The sequence below is a fragment of the Ipomoea nil genome, unplaced genomic scaffold, assembly GCF_001879475.1.
Source record: "Ipomoea nil cultivar Tokyo-kokei standard unplaced genomic scaffold, Asagao_1.1 scaffold3069, whole genome shotgun sequence".
In the NCBI taxonomy this organism is placed as follows: domain Eukaryota; kingdom Viridiplantae; phylum Streptophyta; class Magnoliopsida; order Solanales; family Convolvulaceae; genus Ipomoea; species Ipomoea nil.
Genome location: NW_017619497.1, coordinates 10,596,377 through 10,616,687, shown reverse-complemented (window position 1 = coordinate 10,616,687; position 20,311 = coordinate 10,596,377). Strand labels below are relative to the sequence as shown.

Below are 20,311 nucleotides of genomic sequence, written 5' to 3'. Positions count from 1 at the left end.
TCCAAATCCAAAAGTGACGTGGGATTCTATTCACACATTTCCTCCTCTTCACATCCCAAAATGGAAGACGCCATACACATTCACGGACGGTAAGGTGTTAGCGATTTATCTATCGTTAATCAAATATGCACACATACATACATCCTCTTAAGTCTTAACCACCTAGCTACCAGAACAGAAGAGATTTCTAACCCACAATTTCCTACACTTTTAACTACTCCGATCCGTATTTAATTTCTGCTACCAACAACCTAACAATCACCTTAAATAACACTTCATTGCTCCATCTCCCTATACATTATAACCCTGAAATTCAAAACATATAAGTCAGCTAACCATCTTTCCAATACTTGTTACAGCCTTACAGGTATTATCACTGAAAAAATATATTAGGACTTACCTTCACTTCTATGTTTTAAGAGCCTGCAACCATCTTCAATCTTATAACCAATTTCAAGCCAATCGGTGATATGATAGATGTTGCAATATGCAAGAAATAAACAAACCCAACTTTGGAAGAAAATATCTATTCATATCTGTCTAAACCTCACAAACAAATACCAGATTCCACAAGATCATGTTCAAAACCATTGCTGCCAGTAGATAAAGACTTTCTTCAAGGAATGTACACCAAATAGACAACACCAGGTGACCACCTCCTGAAGCCTCAACAACTTGAGCAACACAGATGAACTGTCTAATCCTGCGAAGTTGTATATCCAATATCTGTTGAAAAATAGTCCGGATTATGCAATGCCATAAAATGTGCTTCCTCCATATCCTTCATCTGCTCTTCATCATACCATGTTCCTGCATTTAACCACTTTATTATGTGTATTACAGTAGATGTGTGTACAGGAAAAAAGATTGTAAATGTATAAAGCAGTCAAGATAGTAACCATATTTACCAATATGTATTGTGATAAAGGAGTAGGAACCAACATTTCTATTGCGCAAGTAACACAACAACAAAAAATGTGTGCATGTTATAATAGTGAATTGACATAAACATATTAAGCTCTGTTAAACAAAGATTCCAGTCCCATATGTTATAAAGGCACTAGACGAGTACATTCATAAAGTTCCAGTCTTGTTCATACCTGGAACATTTGTTGGTTCCTGTTCTCTAGTAACATGAAGTATTGTTGTTCCAGAGAGCACAGTGATGAATCCACATATCTCAGAAGCTATGCTGCTTGCATCCTGACCAGCCCAGTCCTGTGGGAAAGTTGAAAAGGATGAATATTAGTTTGTAATTACCCTGCAATTCCTTCCAGGAATCATAATTGGGAAGAGCAGCAAGTCATAACAAACCTTGAACATTATGGCACTTGCAACAATGGTCAGGGTAGTAAACATCACATAATATACCGGTGAAACAATCGCTGCACTGAATGTATCAAGTGCCTATACAAATGTCGCATATGCATCAGCGAGGTATGTGCTACACATGAAATATTATAGGGTGCTAAACACTTCAAATTCATCAGCAAGGATGTATAGCTCAGTTACTCGAATAGAGGTACCTTGTTGAGGTAATTCAACTGTGTGATCACACATATCACAGTAACTGTAAGGAATAACCAAGTCTGAGGATATGCAATTTGACTGATTCCTTCAAGAGTGAGTTCTATTGCGATTCCAATGGCTTTTATGCAAACAACCTGCACAGAAGCATATAAACCCTCTACCCTGGGAAGATAAAAAGCAATTTAAGGAAAGAAAAACAACAGCAATCCTGCCACACACGCAGTGTATAATCTCTATCTTGGTAAAGAAAAAAAAAACAATTACCGTAAGTGAACCCATTAAGGAACAGATGCCCAAGTAAACCAGTAAGTTTGTTTGACCATAGCGAGGCTCAAAATGCAATATCAATGCGAGCACAATTGACAATGCCAATGCAACATAAATTAAAAATGCTGTTGAAATAAGCAATGAGGAAAACTTCAGTAACAAGCTCATCAGGATGACTGAATGATATATAACACAAGGCATTAAGGAAAAGCTTGGCAGGATGATGACCTGGTTGTGTTGCCAAATTCCAGATTTCTTGTACAGAAGTTGGCATACGCTCCTGAGGAGCATGGATAACAATTACTACGGAGCCTACAATGCATGAAATGCATCCCAGTATACCTAACCGTTGTAGCCGTTCCTTCAACATAAAGTGTGCTAAAACAGCACTATGCAGATTCATAAAGATGGTTAGTTTGCAAGTAACATCCAGCATTCCATATCAGAGTTTATAGACTTCATGGGTGCCTGAAGTTTACCTAACTATTATACTCAATGCACCAAGTGGAGTCACAAGAAGTGCAGGAGCATAAACATATGCTACAAAATTTGCTCCCTCTCCAACAATCACTGCATGTCCAAGTGTTCTATATCAAAAAAATTAAAAATAAAAGAGAAAAGCACAAGTATCATGCTTATGCAGGTGGAATATGTAACATGCTCTACTTACTTGTAATCATGCCAACCCACCAAAGTGGTTCTGACAAATAAGTATAACCTCCAACACCTGCAGCAAAGATTCAGAAGAACAAAATTAATAAGTGTGAAAAAGGATGTTGCTTGCACTGTAACCCAAACCAATCCCAATCAAGGAACACCTTCAACAACCCAAGTCTCTATGCCTAAACAGGAATTCCCATTCCCAAAACAACATCCATATATGTTACGGAGTACTAGTTAACCCTTGCCAATTTGACCTTCAGAGCAAGACACATCATTTTCCGTGCGTTGACCATGAATATGCTCTGAATCTCAGTGTTATTACAATAGCCCAAGCAAGCACGATTAATAAGCGGAGATCCAACCAAGAAATGAACGTAAAGAAAAAAAAAAATGTGAAGATTCAATTGAGACCTGCGCGAGTACCGGCAGCTGCAGCACGTCTCAGACCTTTCTTCTTCAAGATAAAACTCGTTCCAATAAACAAGCTCGATAAGACTGCCAGAATTAGCCCTCTCGCGTTGTCCGATATCGCCATCTCGCTTCCCCACTCCGCCTTTTCTCTATATATATGCACTCAACACATGTACAACTAAACCCCAATCCGATTGCTAGTATTTTTCACTTAGAAATCTTCCAAACAATGAAAAATCCAAGATATATACAAAAACAATTTCCCCCAGTGTCGCAGCACTGAAAACCGAACGGGAAGAAATGATAAAGAAAAACCAGAGATGTAATTCAACCGGTTAACAGCGGTGAAGGTGAACAGAAGAATAGAAGGAGGGACGATAAAGATTTGCAACTTCAATGAACTCTCCAGGCTGCCGCAGAGTGGTCATCATTTATTGACGTCCCCCAGTGTGTTGGATTCACCGATCACCGCGCTGTGACGCGGAGTTTATACTCGTCCATTCTGGTTTTGACTTATTGGACGCAGGGTGACTGAATGAATAATGAGTATTTAATGCTTTTCTCTTTAAAGTTTAAACAATGTCATAGAATTAAAATTAATGATTTAACTTTAATTAGTACAAGTTTTTATTAATTAATTGTGGATATCAGAAGTTGTTAATTACTCCGTATATTTTAATACTATCTAATATTTATAACTATAATTACGTAGTAGATTAAAAAAATAAAATAAAAAAAGAGTTAATACCCAAAATCGTCCTCGACTATAGTGGTTTTTCTCAATTTCGTCCTAAATGACTTTGGTGACCTAATATCGTCCCAGACTTTTGTGTTTCGCTCAATTTAGTCCCAGACTTTTGTGTTTTTGCTCAATTTAGTCCCTCATTTGTTATTATGTCTATTTGGTGTTAAATAAATAGACAATTCAGTAATTTTAATATTGGCATCTCTTTACTCATAGACATGTGAACTGCGAAATCCCTTTTCTTTTTACGAATTACTCCTAAAATTGCGAATATAAAATTTGATTTACAGGTCCGGGAGTAATTCTGGGTGTAATTCATACAAGAAAGAGGAATTTCGCACTTCACAAGTTGAAAGTAAAGAGAGATCAATATTGACATTACTGAATTGTCCCTTAATTTAACACCAATTTGACGGAATAACAAATGGAGGACTAAATTGAGCGAAACACAAAAGTCTGGGACGATATTAGGTCACCAAAGTCGTTTAGGACGAAATTGAGAAAAACCACTATAGTCGAGGACGATTTTGGATATTAACTCAATAAAAAAATTATGCATGGACTATTACTTACTTTTCCCTGTGTATAGCACAGAATGACAGAAGTTGTCTGGGACTAGAGTAGTGTCGGCGAACAACTCCAACACGACCCGCCCACCTGGTTGACTGCCAATGGTGATGTCAAACAAAACCTTGCGGTTGGCTATAACATGAGAAGCTGTTTTTAGCCGTCGGATACGACAGACGGCAATGCCGTTGGATGTATGATTAAAAAACCTTTGTTTGCCACTGACTGACCATTGTTGGTAAATATGGTATGTCCACCACGATATCACCATCCAATTGGTATATGCCGTTTGTTGAGTCCGATATAGAGGATAACCAACTTTTGTTTTCTACAAACAAATACACTTGACCGTGTTATGAAATAATAATGACAAATTTGAGATTCACATTTCCTTATATGTTTGCTGCATTCCACCATTGAACTATTTTAGGTCAACGTCGGGACAAGATTCCTTTCTCAAAATATTTGCATTTAATAGTGTCATTACAATTCTTAGCTTGCAAATTTAAATTAAATTAAACCCTTGTAAGTGGGGAACAGGAGAATGGATTTCAGGCACAATCGAATATGCCATTTTCCTATAATGATTAATGAAAATAATTCAGCAACTACAAGGTAATTGAAAAAAGCAAATGCTTAACCTATGCAATTCACTATATATACAACTCATCAAAAGTCTTCCCTTTGCAGTAATTCAGGATACACAAAAGATACAATCTGCTTCACGGACTTCACATGTTCTTTTAGAAATGCATGCCCCTCCGTTGCTACACAAAACAAAACAATGCACCAAGTTATTATAATAAGTTCAAAGCTAGAGCCTAGAGATGAATATTTGTACTTTATATATGGAAACAGAAAGCATATTCTATCCTTGAACCACTATCAAGAGAAAGTCTTCTTTTGTGTAAAACTATCTAAATCATTGATTACAAAATTTAAATCTAAAATTACCACCACTCAAGTGCGAAGAGAAGATACCAAGTGCCAACTTTTGGGTTATGTATAGCTTCATAGGTGGTATTTTGTTTAATTCCCTTAAGTTAAACTCATTAATTATGATGCATTCCTTTAAATCAGTGTAACCAAATTGGGTGTGCCCAGATTCAGTATCCATAACAGAAACAAGGTATCAGTACCTCTTATCAGGAGCTTGATTTCCTTTGAGAAATCCTCCATTCGGCCCAAGACAGGTCTCATTCCACAAATTTGGATCACACAGTATTCCAGATACAATGCCATTATTGTTATCTGTAACAGCAAAACACAAACGCCCTGTATCTCAGAGGTTACCTGCTTCAACTTGTTGGCTTCACACAATTCGGCGACAATAGATATCCCTTGATTCTACAACACAAAAAATAAAACCAACCCATTTTTAGGAGACTGCCAATACACATTCATGGAAGAGTCACAACCTTGAGGGCAACATGCTTACAAGTATACATAAGCCAAACATGTCACCTGCAAGACTCAATAATCCAAAATAACAGGAAGAGCAAAAAAGATTTCAAGTATCACCTGCAATCCATGTAGGATATCAGGCATTGGCAATTCTGGAAAATGTGCAAGGTCAACATAACCTAGGTCTTGTGCCCGTTCAGCAGCTCCCTCAGCTTGTATACATAAGAACTTAAGAAGAAGAAATGTGATTCTGTAGATCTGAACAGCCACTGTGTCAGAAAAATGTGTCTGAGCACCAGGAGTAACAATTTCATTTGATTGACCTTTGCTAATACTGGTCATTCTTGAAGAAAATTTTGGGCTGAGCTCACAACCAAGAGGAGAAAGAGCAAACCAACCATTTTTGCTATTGATAAATGATGGCTTCTTCTGTGACTCAAGCTCGTCCCTAAGGAACGGATGACACAAGAAGGGGGCACATTTTGCAGATGATTCCCCATGGTGAAGTGTTCCCCGGCTAATGAAAGCCAGTAGATGGATACATCTCTCCCTTAACTGCGACTCCATTTCTTTCATGACCTTAATCCATGAATTTTGATATCTAGCAAGCACACATATCAGAGTCAGTATATTCTCTGTCTCCATAAGAGCATACAATGAAGTACATGTCTTGAGAGCACGCGCTCTTTTCTTCTCACGATCATCAGAAGGAAAATCAGGAGCACTAAGATAATAATAAATTGTATTTGCTTTCTCCACAATCAGGTAAGCCATCACATAATCAATAACATCTGCTGAACTTTCTCCCAGAGAGTGAATAATAGTTGTGGCGACTGCCAAGCCAAGTCCCCATATGGACTGATGCTTTTCATTGTTTTTAAATGCCTCTGAAAGAATCCACTCATTTTGAACAATTGAGAAAGATGTACCATCAGGAATGTCAGTCAGCAACTCCCGTAAATATGCAAAAACTCCAGCACTCGTTAGCATCTTAGCACCTTCTCTCACACATCCAAGTGTTAATAGAAACTTCAATATAATGTGTACATTTGCAGAGAAATTTCTATCTAGAAGTTTGTGGACAACAGGTTGCAGCTGGAGATGTTTCGTGATAATAGGAAACCACGTTGCAGGTGTTGAGAAACTTTTAACTACTACATCAATAATAGTCAGACTGAGGGTACAATAATCAGCAACTTCAATGCAATTGCAAAGAATGGGTAACAGTCCCAAGCTGACATTCGCAGCCTCAGCTAAGGCTTCACTAGATTCATTATCAGCTTCAGTAGGAAGACTGCAATTTGACTTGTTGCAACAGTACTCGACTGAAAAAAGAATCAACATAAGCAGAGTCTTTGTTGTTGTAGTAAAACCAGTAACTGATGGCCTAGAATTCAATACTTTAAGGCCATAACTCGAAGATTTTAGTATTAGCAGAAAAGTAGGTAAAGGTAGACTCCTAGTCATAGATCTGACAAAGTGGAAGAGCAGATCTATTTGAGCTGCAAGAATATCAAGTATATTATTACTAGTATCAGAAGCTGGAGCTAGCAAGTCTATTGTGGCTTGCAGACATTGGCATGTATAGTTGATGCTTGACAAAACTGTTTGCTCAGGAATATTTCCACCAGTTGCAGCTTTAAACTGACTTGACTGCAGAAGTTGGTAAAAGTTATAAGTCAAGGCAAATTGATTTGATTATTCACGTTTCTCTCTCATTGAGACAAATAATTAATTTGAGTGAGATAATCTGGAAAAAATTCAAGAGGATGGGAACTTAGTCAACTTACTTTATCATCAAACATAGAGAACAGAGTTATCAAGGATTTTATAGCAACAAGTTTGGATCTAGTCACCAATGCCATGGAATTGACATTCCGCAACCAGAGTAGCAAGACTTCAGCAATTGGTTTAGATGATCTCCAACCAGAAAAAATCCACATATCTATCCCCATCTCTGTTACTAGATGGTCAATGTCAAACAAGTAGGCATTGTTGGGTTGTAGCAGAAGGTCATCATCCCCCTTGCATCGATAGGTTTGCAAAAACTTTGACCCTATCAAATATTGTGACAGTTCTTTATATGGTCCATGGCTAATTTCTCTACCATCAAGCTCTCCTTGCAAATGATAGAATAGATCATTGAGAATTAAATTGTGCAATTCTTCCCCTCCACTGGTTCAAAAAGGAAATACAAAATAGATTAAGTCCTTTTATACATACACACACACACACACAACAGATATTAGGAAGTAGACATGTATACATCCCTTCCTTAGTCCTTTATCAATAGAGACAAATCTCAAGACCTAGTCATACATGATTCATGGTATCAATATTTATGTATATTTGTGGTGATGGCATGGTTCATATAATCATGAGATAAGAAACAAATCAAGACATGATCAGCAAACAAATAGTCAAAGAAATTACTGTAAGAAAATATATGAGCAGCCTCTACACAGCAGAAAATGACAATAATGTGAAGAATACCTGTAACCACGCTCTCCATAATACACCATCAGCTCAGAAAAGGCAGGCAACTTGCTCAACTATAGAGGCAAAAGGAGCAAAAATACAAAGCAGAAGTAAGCTAGTAAAGGGCACATTTTAAAAAGAAAAGGTGATTGAAAACAAGTAATTAAAAAAAAAAAAAAAAAAAAATCTGCAACTAATATGTACAGAAAAACAATTCTGCAACTAATATGTCATCAAATTTTGCTCAAATCTTGTCTATAACATCAGAAGTAGAGTATGACAAATCCTGCAGGAGCAACAGAGAAAGAATCAAACCTTTTGTGACAAGGTAGAGACCTTATCAATAAGTGAAATTGACAAACTCCCAGTATCACTGCTTCTTACTTTAGCCATTAAATGCACAGCAAACAAGCTAGCCGCAACCTGCAAGATTCTCTAACCAATTAAACACTCATGTATGTGGAAAAAGTACCATAACCCATGACAGAAAAAGTAGCATGGAGTTCACCAAGTCTTAATATATTATTTTCAGAAGATCACAACTTACCTTGCCACGTAAATTAGTGCAATCATCATATTCAACTGATACAAATGACTTGATCAGCTTTCCCAATGATGAGCTTGTGCACCAGGTCTTAAGAATATACACTATATTATTTTCACTTCTCTCTATTAAGGAACTAACTGTTTTCTCTACCGTATCATGTAGCAATGGAGAGGTCTGCTTTGCATGCAAGTCAGCATTTAATGTCTTTTTTAGTAGGAACATCTCATAAGCCATCAAGTCCAACACACTAGATTGACATTTATATCTGTAAGCTACATCACGAGGGTCCACTTCGGATAGATTTTCGGATTCTCTAATTTGCATGAGAGAATTAGACAATTGTCTCCAGAAGTCTGAGTTTGTTAACTGCTTCAAAATATTTCTATAGTGACCAGCTCCTTGCCAGAGTGTCTTCAGGAAGTTCAGCAAATTATACAGTATGGTCGGGTTGCTGGAAAAAAAAAAAAATTGTAAATAAACTTAAGTAGCATTTCTCAAAGTGATAAATTGCAGGCTTTGAAAATTGTAAATAAGAACCGTGGAAGAGATGGTGAAGAATGATGTGAATTTACCTCTCCATAAGGGCCTCAGATCTCCTTACATATAGCAAAATGTGATTTAAAATATTCGCATCATTGGACTGTGATTGATACTCATGTTCCTGATCTTTGTCAGTATCATATGATAGGGAATTTTCATTCCCCAGGGCAATCACAGCAGAAAGAAATGAAGCCTGCAACAAGGAACATCTATCTTAGCACCACAAAGTCCTAATAGGTTAACAAATTAGGTGCATGGCACTATGAACAAGAACTTAAACAAAGATAGAGCATGTGTTTTACAATCACAAAAGCTCAGTGTTGCCATCTGTGGAGGAGGAAAGTAGCAGGAAAAGCATGTCCAGCAAAAATAACCATAAAAACTAAAATACCTAGGAGTAATATTATATAGCAGTCATTAGTATAGAGCATGGATTAAGCACACTTGAAAATTTGAAATTGAGATCACTTTACAGTTCAACCATTTTAGAGAGAAAGCTTGGATTATAGATGATCAGAAAGCTATTCAAGCATGTTGCAAATGAAGCTATAAACATACTTGATGATTTGCAGAAGAAGTTAGCATCTGGAAAGTAGCAACTATGAGATCATCGCTTGAACCAGACTGTTCGCTAAGAATACTACAAATAGCATTCTTAAAATTATGAATCTGTAACATGCATTTTGGCAGAATTAGAAGTGAAATAGTGCCAATCCCATCAGCTGAAAACTTATCAACCAATAGAATTTGAAAATGAAGTTATACCTGCTTTTCATCCAGACCAAAATATGCATTGCCAAATGCACAAGAGCTTGAATCATCACCAACAAGAAATAACACAGACAGTAGCCTCGCTGCAGCAAGCTGTATCTTCTGTATGAGCAACAAAGTTATTAATGAAATGTTTATCAACAGAGTGACAGACTGATTGGAATTTCTAGATCAGCAGTCAATATTAATACAATAGGAAAACTAGCTACAGAAACACTGATTAGATATTTAGATTCTACTAAAAAAAAGTGGGTATGTTCAAAATAAGCTTAATTCATGCTAGCACTAGATCATACAGGATTCCTGAAGAACGACATCAAGGATATCGCTGCTGTAATCACAGGAATAGGTTTCGTTGCAGATGACATAACTGCTTGATGAAGGACAGGACGACTGGGCAAATCCTGAAAAAGTAGAAGTGTGTCATACAAAAGGAGTCATTCCAGCATTTATGTTGATGCACGATTGCACGGCAGTTTTTTTTATATATGATACAGCACACAAGATATTTGACAGAAACAAAATTGCCAAATCAGGGAGCATAGGAGATCAAATTTATTGAGGGCAAGGGCCAAGGAGTCTTTTAAAGAATGGCTTTTGCTTATACACAATGATACTTGAAGATGTAATCCAAGATTGTTTAACATATTCATGAAAAGGAATCTAGAGCTGAAGAACTTCAAATTAGGTCACTGATATCCATTCCAAAAGGTTATAGTTCTCTCATGCAAAATTATTGAACCTAGAAGCAAAAACTTCATTGCAGTGTATTGCACACCTTAGAACTACCAATCCACAAAAATTACATTTACCAATCCACAAAACTTCATTGCAGTGTATTGCACACCTTAGAACTACCAATCCACAAAAATTACATTTACTGACCTTCCCTTGCTTCGTCCAATTAATATTAACACCCCCCCCCCCCCCCCCCCCTCTTTAAACTGTTTAAGAGATTGATGACCAAATCAGTTACTCGCTCAATCGCTCCATTATTGCAAAAAATGCCCAAAAATAGTTTGTTTTCAAAGATATTGCAGATGTTCCAGAAAGATTTCTCCTGGCCATCACCTCAACTTCACAAAGTAACTAAGTAAATGAAAATAAAAATAAAAAACAATCACAAGACAGAAGGCAAACTTTTATAATCCCACTCTCATCCAATGTATAGTAGGTGCCCAGAATGTACTATGTTGAAATCGAGGGAATGAAAGCCTTGTGGATGGCAAATAGCCACCACCCTCTAGTTAGGTGGAAGCTAAAATATGAAAACCAAAGGAAGAAAATGTATGTTGAATATATTAATAATTAATAATATTGAAATAGTGTGATGGACACATTCTAGCACAAAAACATGATTATATAGGGACATAACAGGCCACAGAAATAGAATGTGCTACACCTAGGGCTATACTATGATTACGCCTTAGGGTTTCTATATTTCAACATACTGAACTTCAACCCTAACTCTGCTAGATATCCAAAAACCAGAAGATGATAAGACATTCAAAGAGCAACAGAGAGGGAGCAGATTGCATGGAAAAGAGGATATTTACCCCTTTTATACTGAAGAGTAACAAATGTGATCAAAATGAATATCTAAAAGCATACCTTTGTGAGATCAGACAGCAAACTGAAAAGAATATCCAAAGTGAACACTATTGACTGCTGTAGTCCTTCAATATCCACTAGTTCATAAAGCCGACTGACATAAAGTTTCTAGACAAGGACAAATGAAGGAGGAAAAGTTGTAAGCTGAAGACAATCAGATTATGATAACTTGAACTTATCAATAGACAGCAGAAAAATAAGAAAGCTAGATTAAAATTAAAATAAAAACCTCCAAGCCCTCTGCTGTAATACAAACAAGCCGAAAGAGCACACTGTGGATTGAAGAATCACATAGCAAAATGTCCCTGATCACCTCACCATGTATTTGACCATATGATATAGACCTGATGCTGTTCTTGATAACTTCCAGTGCCTACAGAAGAAAAAATTAAATTAAATTAAATAGTTTCACAAAATTGAGCATGGTATACTAATACAAGTTCTTTTGAGTGATGAACAGTTAAATTTGAAAAAATATAATATAAGATATGTACAAAAACTCACTTTGAAAGAGAAAATACAAAAAAATAAATTTAGGAAAAAGGATATTTACATCTTATATCTTGCAAATCTTCAGTGCATTTTTTATATGGAGTATAAATCAATTCAGAATTGCCATTGAAAAATACTAATAATAAATATTAATAAAACAGAGAATGTGACAATCCGAACATAAAAGAGATGAATAGTACCTTCAGAGACACCTTCCAGCGAGCATGCTTCACCTTATATTTCCAAAACTCATGATTGACAAGGACATACTGAATGGAAAAAATAACAAGAGCAAGAACAATATCATTTTCTGCTCCTGTCTGTACAAGTGCAGTGGTGAAATCAAGAACTGCAAAAACAATGCACTCCAAGTCAAATAATGAAAACACAAAGAATAGAATAAAATTAGGTAAACCCAATGTTTCACAATCATCAATACTCATTCATACTAGATATATGAATAATCATATGGGGCATGTCAAGGTAGTGTGACCTGATTTCATGTGCTCCAAAGAACCCCTTATTAATAATTAAAAAGATGAACATAGCAACACATGAAAAAAACAGTATATATTCCATAAATGTATATGACAAGTTACTGATGGACATAAAAAATAGTAAAAGTAAACTTGCCTGAAAGAGTCAGCTGACAGTCGTTCTGCTCACAGTCAATCAGAAGCATTTTGGCAAGTCGTCCAGAAAGCAGCCATGATCCACTGGAAAATCATTGCATAATGGTTTTAGGAGAAAGACTTTGTTCAAGAGAAAATTGGTAGTTCCATAGGAATGACCATCTACACATTTTATCTCATTAAAAACTAGCCTATGAACAACACTTCCAGGCCCCCAAAGGCCCAAACTCTATTAGGAGTAAATTTGATTAGATCACCTTGACAAACCATTAGAACCAACTTCAAATGGATTTGTTTTAAAAGCTACATCAAATATATTTGTCTTCACTGACAGTGTAGTGACACGATGTGGTGAACTGCAATATGACCAAAAAAAAGTGTTACTGCAATGTATATACAACCATACAAAATAGTCAAAACAAATTAGTGAGAAAGATCCTCCAAGGTATTAGGATATAGAAAGTAGAAACCTCGCAAGTTACTATAATTAGAACACTCCAGAACATAACTCATAGCATTCATATTGGAACAACCAAAAAATAAATTTACAATCAACTACAAAAAGGTAAACTCAGATGCCATAATGTCATTAGAGTATATAAAGCCAATTACCATTAGAGTAAGACTGAGAAAGAGTGAAGCGAGAGCCAACATAGGTGGAAAGAATTACCATTTTAGCATCTTTGTCAAAATATCAACACCCATGGACATCAGAGTCACGCCAGTAGAATTAGGAGGCAAATTCTTGATCAAACCACAAATGATCTCAGCCACATTAACACTGTAGATAAATGAGGGAATTAATCAGAAATAAAATATAATTCTATAGCCAATTTAAAACACTAGTAAGCTAATCCAATCAAGAGGAAAATAAAACATGGCAAATTGTTACCGCAAATCTTCCTCCAAGCGCACATTTGGAGAACATAGTTCATTGCAAAAAGATCTGCTGAAGTCCATGAGAGAATAACAGACAGCCTAACAATATAAGATTATTACTGGCACAGTTATACTCAATAAAACAATACAAATACATTTTTCAGGGGAAAAAAACAATAGGAAAGTAATGGGTCACACACGTCACTGTTAAACATCTATTTCACCAAAACAAAAAGCCAGACATGTTTTAAACAAAAATTAGAAGGATGGAATGATAAAAGTTTGTGATCTCAGTTAAATATCAAATAGAGACAATCAATAAAGCTACATTATAACACGATGCATGTAAGACCATAGAGCAAGATCAAGCCTTGTCGTTTGTCCCAATATAGCTGAGATCAGCTATATTGATTCCTATATTTCTTCTATGCGGCACTAAATCAAAGAATAGAGGCAAAACATAAACAATAACAGTATCTAAAACAATAACACTACAAGCCAGCAGACACAGAGCTGTTAAATTCAATTACCACATTGAAGGAGACCATTCGACTAAGTAAGTCAAGAATAGCAAATACTTCATCAGAACTATCCAAGTGTGTCCCTTGGGCTAACCGTAAAAGCAGCACAAGCAACCCAGATTGTGAATACTGCAATAAAACAACATAATATGTTATACAATATTTCATTCATTTCAATTAGAATGCAAAAACACATTAGCACCATTGCAGCATGACACATGCAATTACAAAGAATTTAAAGAAACTGAGCTTAAAAACAAGGCAAACACTAGTATATATATTTAAATAAATAAATAAAACCACTATTGACACCTACCTCCCATCTCACTAGGCCAATATTCCTATCAACCATTTTCAAAACATGACCATGAGTTCCACTAGGAATGATCAAACCTTCAACACCAGGAACATGCAATGGCTGACTTGTCTTAACACTCTGTGAAGGGTCAACAAGTGAGCCACGACTTATCTCAAAAAGAGATGACAATCCAGTAGATTTATCAAGAAAGTTAAACCTGTTGAAAAAAAAAAAAAAGATAATTGACTCTCAAACTTCAGACCTAGAAATGAAAAGATTCCCAGAAGAATTCCAAGAGAGAGCATAAAGATTCAACATACACACATTCTGCAGGCCAAGCTCCTTCACAGAGTGCTGATAAAAGCCTCAACAGTTGACCAGTTCTAAAAGGAAATTCACCCTCCAAATTACATAGAAGACACCGGATAGGACCATCAACAAAACTATCTCTATCCCAAAACTGGATACAGAGTGACTCCTGCATTATCCATATAATTGCAAGAATATTGTTTTAAGTGCAAAAATATTCCTTAATTGAAGAAAACAAAAATGCACCCAAACCTCTCCTCGATAAATTTTGCAAAGGATTTCCAATATTAGTTGAAGGTTATTGTCCTCAAGCTGCCACACAGGAAAGGAATAATAAATATTTGCAACTTGCAAGGTTAATAACTATAAGCACCATGGATTGATCAAGTACCTGGAGATTGATCTCATAAGAAGCAACAAAGGCTGATATGAATGTTCTTAAAACACTTCGGAACCCAGCAATGGGACCCTTAGCAGAAAAATAAAAATAAAAAAATTACAGTAAATGGTTTAGCCCAAGTATATATAGAAGTATAGAACCATTAACAGATATCAACTCACATCTGAATCCTCCTTCAGTATGTCACTTTCAAGGATTTCAAGGAAATAACTCAAAGATGCAGCTTCAAAAGCTTGGCGAACATAACCAATATGATCAATCTCCTGAAATATTACCAATAAATAAAAATTATCCACACAGTTTATTGCATTGGGGAGATAGTTCAAGCAAATCAGACAACCTTATGACACAACATACCATCAGTACATTATTTCCCTCCTTTTCTGGAAGTGAGGAGACAAGACAAAGAAATACTGCCCATGCTAGAATCAGTGGACCAGCTTCTTTCTTTTCGAAAACATCAAGATTAGATACCAGAGCATCAATTTCTTGAACATCATTTAAAGAAAATGTGGCAGAACCCTGCCTGAGAAAAAAAATGAGGAACTGAGTAAATAAACCTGAAGAATAAATTCTGTAAAGAATGCCAAACTCCAAAATACTAAAAGTCATGTTTAGAACAAAAGAAATGGATGGGGGAGGGAAGAAGTAATCACAGGCTGACATTCAAGCTAGTTTACACAATCTCATCTTTTTTACTTTAATTATTATTATTATTGAATTTAAGTATAATTTGATATTAACTGCTATATCTCATCTATGGAAGAAGATGTGAAATCATAATGACATACATTGTGAGAAAGAACTCATAGCATGGTGTTTGTGAACATAGTTCTCAAACAAAACAAGGATATTCCTCGGCAGCTAAGAAAAAGAACCTCAAAGAATTCAAAGAAAACTTATGCACCTATTGGATTGATTACTAAGCAAAAATAATAAATAAATAAAAAGCAATTCAGCAAAATGGAACTGAGGAATAAAGCTTTAAAAATCCTGCACATTTTTAACTAATTCAATTTTATCATACTTCAAGGAAACAAACACCACCATAAGTCCTGAATTTCACTTAAAGCTAATAATAGCATTTTAGCTTTTAACAATATCTGCAACATAAAAAGGTTATGGAAAGAATTGTGCATAACCTGAAAGGAATTTCATCATGAACCATTTGAAGAAGATTTTCCAAGTTCAAAGTTTCTATGAGAATAAGCAACAGCTGTACTTTGGCATGACAAATAGAAGAAAATGATTCCGCTGATATAGCTAACCTCCCAAAATTAAGAGAATTAGAAATGAAACCCTGCAATAAACAAAGCAGTTAAAATTGCAGAGTAAACAAATTGATTACTACAGCATCTGGGGAAGTAGTGAATTACCTCATAAAGAAAACACAACTTTCTCCATTGTTTGCCACTGCAAGTGCAGAACTCATAATACATAAGGAAAAGAATGTCCAAGATCAGATTGTCCTCAGTAAGTATCTCTTCAGCCCACAAAGTATAGAAGTCAATTTCCTGAGAAGCACAGCAAGGTAGATTCTCAATTATGAAAATTATTAATCCAAAACTCTCATACATGCAATTTTGCAAATACCAAACCAACAAATACAAATCAATAGAGATCTGAGCATTGATCCACAGCAAAGAATCAAAAACATATGTATGTAAAAACCATATATGTGTGTGCAAACCATCTCAAATCAACTTTAAATTTACAGGTTAACTTACCATGGGCTCTGGAAAGTTCAAGGACAGATTGTCTTCTAGAGCAGTTAGCATTTTAGTCTCTAGTCCATCAGATATTAACTTCTGTGCCTCATCCACAATACCAGATCCTTCTTTAGGTTTTGTTCCAAAATATACTGCACCAGAGTTACTATCATTAGGAGAAGGTAAACAAGATACAAAAAATTTCTGTAAACGCACCAAAATCAGATCACCTGAGTGAAGACTAGCATACAAATTAAGGTTAGTCAAAAGGTGAACGCCAAGTGTATGAAAAAAATAAAAATTCAAAATGGCAGAGTCAAATTGGTTGTGCAGTTGGGTGTTTACCCTTAAAGGGACCTCCATAGAATAGAACAATTAAGGTCTTTTAATTCTTTTCTCAAGCCACAGCAGTGACTAATCAAACGAGTATCATGCAATACAATTCATCAGTCTATATGATAGCAACTAACATTATCCAATATTTTTTGGACACACATTCTCCATTACATAGAGAATCAGAGGCAATGTAGCTGGTAAAGAAAAACTCTGCAGCTTTTGGAGGAAGTGAGGAACACTTACAAGCATGCATAAGAATCTGTCGTGTGCACTTCAATAAACACTGCCGCTCAATGTAATACTGAAGAATAACCTTGACAGTGAAAGTAAGAAAAAAGTCAAACATACTATTACTATTGATGATATCTTCAGCAGTTCAGCACATAATAAACAAAACGCATCTGTGTGTGTATCTTAATAAGTCTACAAATCAATCATTATGCTTTACATTGGTATCACGCATTTTGTTCATCAAAGTCAGTTGATTAGTTTTAAGAGACAGATTATATCAAATTCCCCACTGTATGTCTGTATCATAATGCATTTCAAATTATTTCCTAAAAGAACAGGAAGAATCATAATGCATAACAGATTTACTGGCAGTGCCAATGATTAACACCACCTAAAGCTAGTGGTTTGGAATTCATCAATGAAGAATGATGAGGTGCATGATAAAGTATGGACAGGCAGAGAGGTGGAGCTGCTACTAACCAAATGAGGAAGCTCATGGATTATTGCCTCAGTGGCAAGAGTGTTCTGTTTGAGTGATCTTTCAACAAGAATGTACGATTGCACTTCATCTAAACACTGAGACAAACAAAAAGTACATCTTTTCAACAAATAAGCGGAATATCAGAGCGCAAAGCCGCATAAGACTAAAACCAGAGTCCACGTAAAGAGAGTAAGAATTACTAGAAACAACATTGATAAACAATTTTCAATTAACAACATTTACCAGAATAGAACTCGTTTTTAGAGCTGTCTCTTTGAGTTCTGGCCGTATTGTAATCTGTCGTGAATCAATCTTTACGGCGCTGGCATCCAATGCCTCTCTTGATTTCTGATTCGGTGGCTTAAACAATGATTTTGCATCCAGGAACCACGGATGATTTTCTTTCAACTTCCTTTGCTAAATTTAAATAAAACAAAAATAAATGAAACTCAGAGAAATTAATATTAAAACTCCACATTTACTTGTATTGGCGAGATAGGAAGTGCTATACCAGAGAAGAAGTAATGTCGGAGGAGAGCGAAATGTTTTCGAGTTCTGTGAGCAAGACGGAGAATGAGTCCCACCAGAGTGAAGAATCAACGGCCTTAATGGTGTTGGGAGCTTCGTCCTTCTTGTTCGGAGTCGCCGCCATTGAAGAACAAGGTGTTTCACCTCTCCGGGACTCTATTTCGGAAAGCTCACCAGCTCGTCTGCCTCAGTGCGAGGGACTTGAACCGGAAGTTGAAACCCTAGGTAAATCAACTAGTCCGCGCGCTTTTTCTTCGAACTTATTTTTAAAGTGGAAAATGTTGCATAAACCCTTTTTAATTATTCAATACTCAATAGTTATTCAATAGAATTATATACTACCCACTCTTTTTTTCCTTAAAAAAAAAAAAAAAAAAAAAAATACTACCCACTCTTTTCTTTTCTTTTCTTTTCTTTTTTTTTTGAAACATTATACTACCCATTCAAATAGCTTACATATGCATGTTTTTTTTTCTAATATCAGGGTTGCAAAAATCCCGCCTAGGCACCAAGTAATCGGCGCCTAGGCGCTAGGCGCTCCTAGGCCGTGGCGATTTCTACCCTAGGCTCCCGCCTAGGAGACCGGCCGCCTAGGCGCCCGCCTAGCGCCTAATTCGGCCGCCTAGCGCCTAACTCGCCCGATTACGCCTAGTTAACTCGTCAATTTTTGTCGAGTTAGTCGAGTTAACCCGGCCGACTCTACATTGCTAATTTTTTTCATATATATATATATATATATATATATATATATATATATATATATATATATATATATATATATATATATATATATATATATATATATATATATATATGTATTTATGTATGGATGTATGTATGTATGTATAATATGACATATATGCACCTACACACGTGCACTGTTTTTCATTTTTTTAGTTAGCCGCCTAGGCGACCGCCTAGGCCGTCTAGGCGCTAGGCGCTACTCTACCGCCCGACTAGCGCCTAGCGCCTATTGCAATCATGTCTAATATAACATTAACTAAACTAATTTAGTTGGATAACTATTATATAATGCGATAGCACTTTGTTACTATTCTATACAAGTATAACATTTGGGGGAACGGACAATTTTTTATAGACCTAGACAAAAATATACAAATTTTGAAACTTGAATTATTTTAAACAAAACTAATTTGAATATGCATTTAAATAAAAAAAAAAATCTCAAATAAACACATTTAAAAAATACATTTGATGTTTTCTCAAAAATCAAAATCTCATTTTAATCTTGAATGTGTTTAATTCAAATTATATGTAAGTACTTGATAACAGTCTAAATGCATGTTTATATTTTAACCTTGCATTTTAACTCATTTTCCTTGTCATTTTGTTATAATTTTGTCGGAATTGTTTATCATTTGATTTGTTTGTGTGTTTAAGTGTAACTCTTGATGATTTGAATGATTTTTTGAACATTTTGAATGCATGTAGAGTCAATGGGAGCAATTGAAAAGATGGGGGCCGGGCAACACCTCTTGAAGAGTCAAAGAGTAGTGTTTTCGATAGTTTTAATCATATGGACAAACCAATGCAAAATTGAAGCAAAATATGCAAACTATATCAAAGAGTCGTATTTCAACCATATCGCAAATAGGCTCACGGCCACTAGGACTTGAACCCACGACTTTATTTGGGAGAGTCACTTCATGTCACTTGACCACAAGATCATTGGCATTATTCTCTTTATTTAATTCCGTTTGTAATTTACTTTCTTGCTGATGGGGAATATGCCCCGGGTTCAGGCTCCACGTACGCTCCGTGCTCCTATTTGGGTCAGTTCAAACGGTTCGGGTCAAGGTCAACCCCGACTTGATTTGACCTATATAATGGCACTTGACCCTCCGTTTTAGGGGCCTTTTCTCTTCATCTAGACTCTACTCTCTCTCTCTATAATGCTCTCCCCTCTCTCTACAAACACACCAGGACACAATTATGAATAA

General features: G+C 35.9%; 2 protein-coding genes and 1 long non-coding RNA gene across 5 annotated transcripts; 1 reads left to right on the top strand and 2 right to left on the bottom strand.

Annotated features, from left to right (window-relative positions):
- Window positions 1-241: 241 nt before the first annotated feature.
- Window positions 242-12,677, top strand: LOC109164960. The gene is made up of 3 exons (XR_002051453.1): window positions 242-326; window positions 7,009-7,014; window positions 12,667-12,677. It is a non-coding gene; the product is annotated as an uncharacterized LOC109164960 (long non-coding RNA).
- LOC109164956 (probable magnesium transporter NIPA6) lies at window positions 452-3,398 on the bottom strand. Of its 2 annotated transcripts, none has more exons than XM_019313521.1 (9): window positions 2,872-3,398; window positions 2,468-2,524; window positions 2,277-2,367; window positions 2,026-2,186; window positions 1,795-1,904; window positions 1,527-1,664; window positions 1,315-1,407; window positions 1,101-1,218; window positions 452-810 (listed from the first exon to the last, which is right to left on the bottom strand). In XM_019313521.1, the coding sequence occupies exons 1-9, from the start codon at window positions 2,993-2,995 to the stop codon at window positions 698-700; spliced, it is 1,005 nt and encodes a 334-aa protein (XP_019169066.1). In that variant the 5' UTR covers window positions 2,996-3,398; the 3' UTR covers window positions 452-697. The 2 variants fall into 2 exon arrangements, with proteins under 2 accessions (XP_019169066.1, XP_019169065.1); XM_019313520.1 differs by having other exon boundaries at window positions 1,795-1,922; window positions 2,872-3,396.
- Window positions 4,636-18,595, bottom strand: LOC109164950. 2 transcript variants are annotated; one of them, XM_019313514.1, is made up of 32 exons: window positions 18,334-18,593; window positions 18,066-18,239; window positions 17,822-17,917; window positions 17,354-17,423; window positions 16,793-16,926; window positions 16,442-16,579; window positions 16,208-16,365; window positions 15,423-15,591; window positions 15,227-15,328; window positions 15,057-15,134; window positions 14,918-14,977; window positions 14,677-14,834; window positions 14,375-14,573; window positions 14,068-14,187; window positions 13,551-13,636; window positions 13,329-13,439; window positions 12,916-13,014; window positions 12,660-12,742; window positions 12,227-12,375; window positions 11,764-11,907; window positions 11,535-11,642; window positions 10,220-10,327; window positions 9,918-10,025; window positions 9,711-9,821; window positions 9,185-9,345; window positions 8,613-9,063; window positions 8,381-8,488; window positions 8,081-8,139; window positions 7,378-7,762; window positions 5,705-7,240; window positions 5,323-5,530; window positions 4,636-4,950 (listed from the first exon to the last, which is right to left on the bottom strand). In XM_019313514.1, exons 1-32 carry the CDS (start codon window positions 18,472-18,474, stop codon window positions 4,853-4,855), a joined length of 5,910 nt encoding a protein of 1,969 aa, XP_019169059.1. In that variant the 5' UTR covers window positions 18,475-18,593; the 3' UTR covers window positions 4,636-4,852. The 2 variants fall into 2 exon arrangements, 1 of the variants encoding a protein (XP_019169059.1); XR_002051452.1 differs by lacking the exons at window positions 4,636-4,950; window positions 5,323-5,530 and having other exon boundaries at window positions 6,691-7,240; window positions 7,378-7,456; window positions 7,533-7,762; window positions 18,334-18,595.
- Window positions 18,596-20,311: the final 1,716 nt, after the last annotated feature.

Excerpts from the sequence above, each read along its gene's own strand:
- LOC109164956 (XM_019313520.1), bottom strand. The coding sequence starts at position 2,995 with ATGGCGATATCGGACAACGCGAGAGGGCTAATTCTGGCAGTCTTATCG. Across the intron at positions 1,408-1,526 it reads AGTTGAATTACCTCAACAAG|GCACTTGATACATTCAGTGC; the intron begins GTACCTCTATTC and ends ACATTTGTATAG. Across the intron at positions 811-1,100 it reads GGAACCAACAAATGTTCCAG|GAACATGGTATGATGAAGAG; the intron begins GTATGAACAAGA and ends GGTTAAATGCAG.
- LOC109164950 (XM_019313514.1), bottom strand. The coding sequence starts at position 18,474 with ATGGCGGCGACTCCGAACAAGAAGGACGAAGCTCCCAACACCATTAAG. Across the intron at positions 15,135-15,226 it reads TACTGAAGGAGGATTCAGAT|GGTCCCATTGCTGGGTTCCG; the intron begins GTGAGTTGATAT and ends TTTTCTGCTAAG. Across the intron at positions 4,951-5,322 it reads AATCAAGCTCCTGATAAGAG|CAACGGAGGGGCATGCATTT; the intron begins GTACTGATACCT and ends TGTTTTGTGTAG.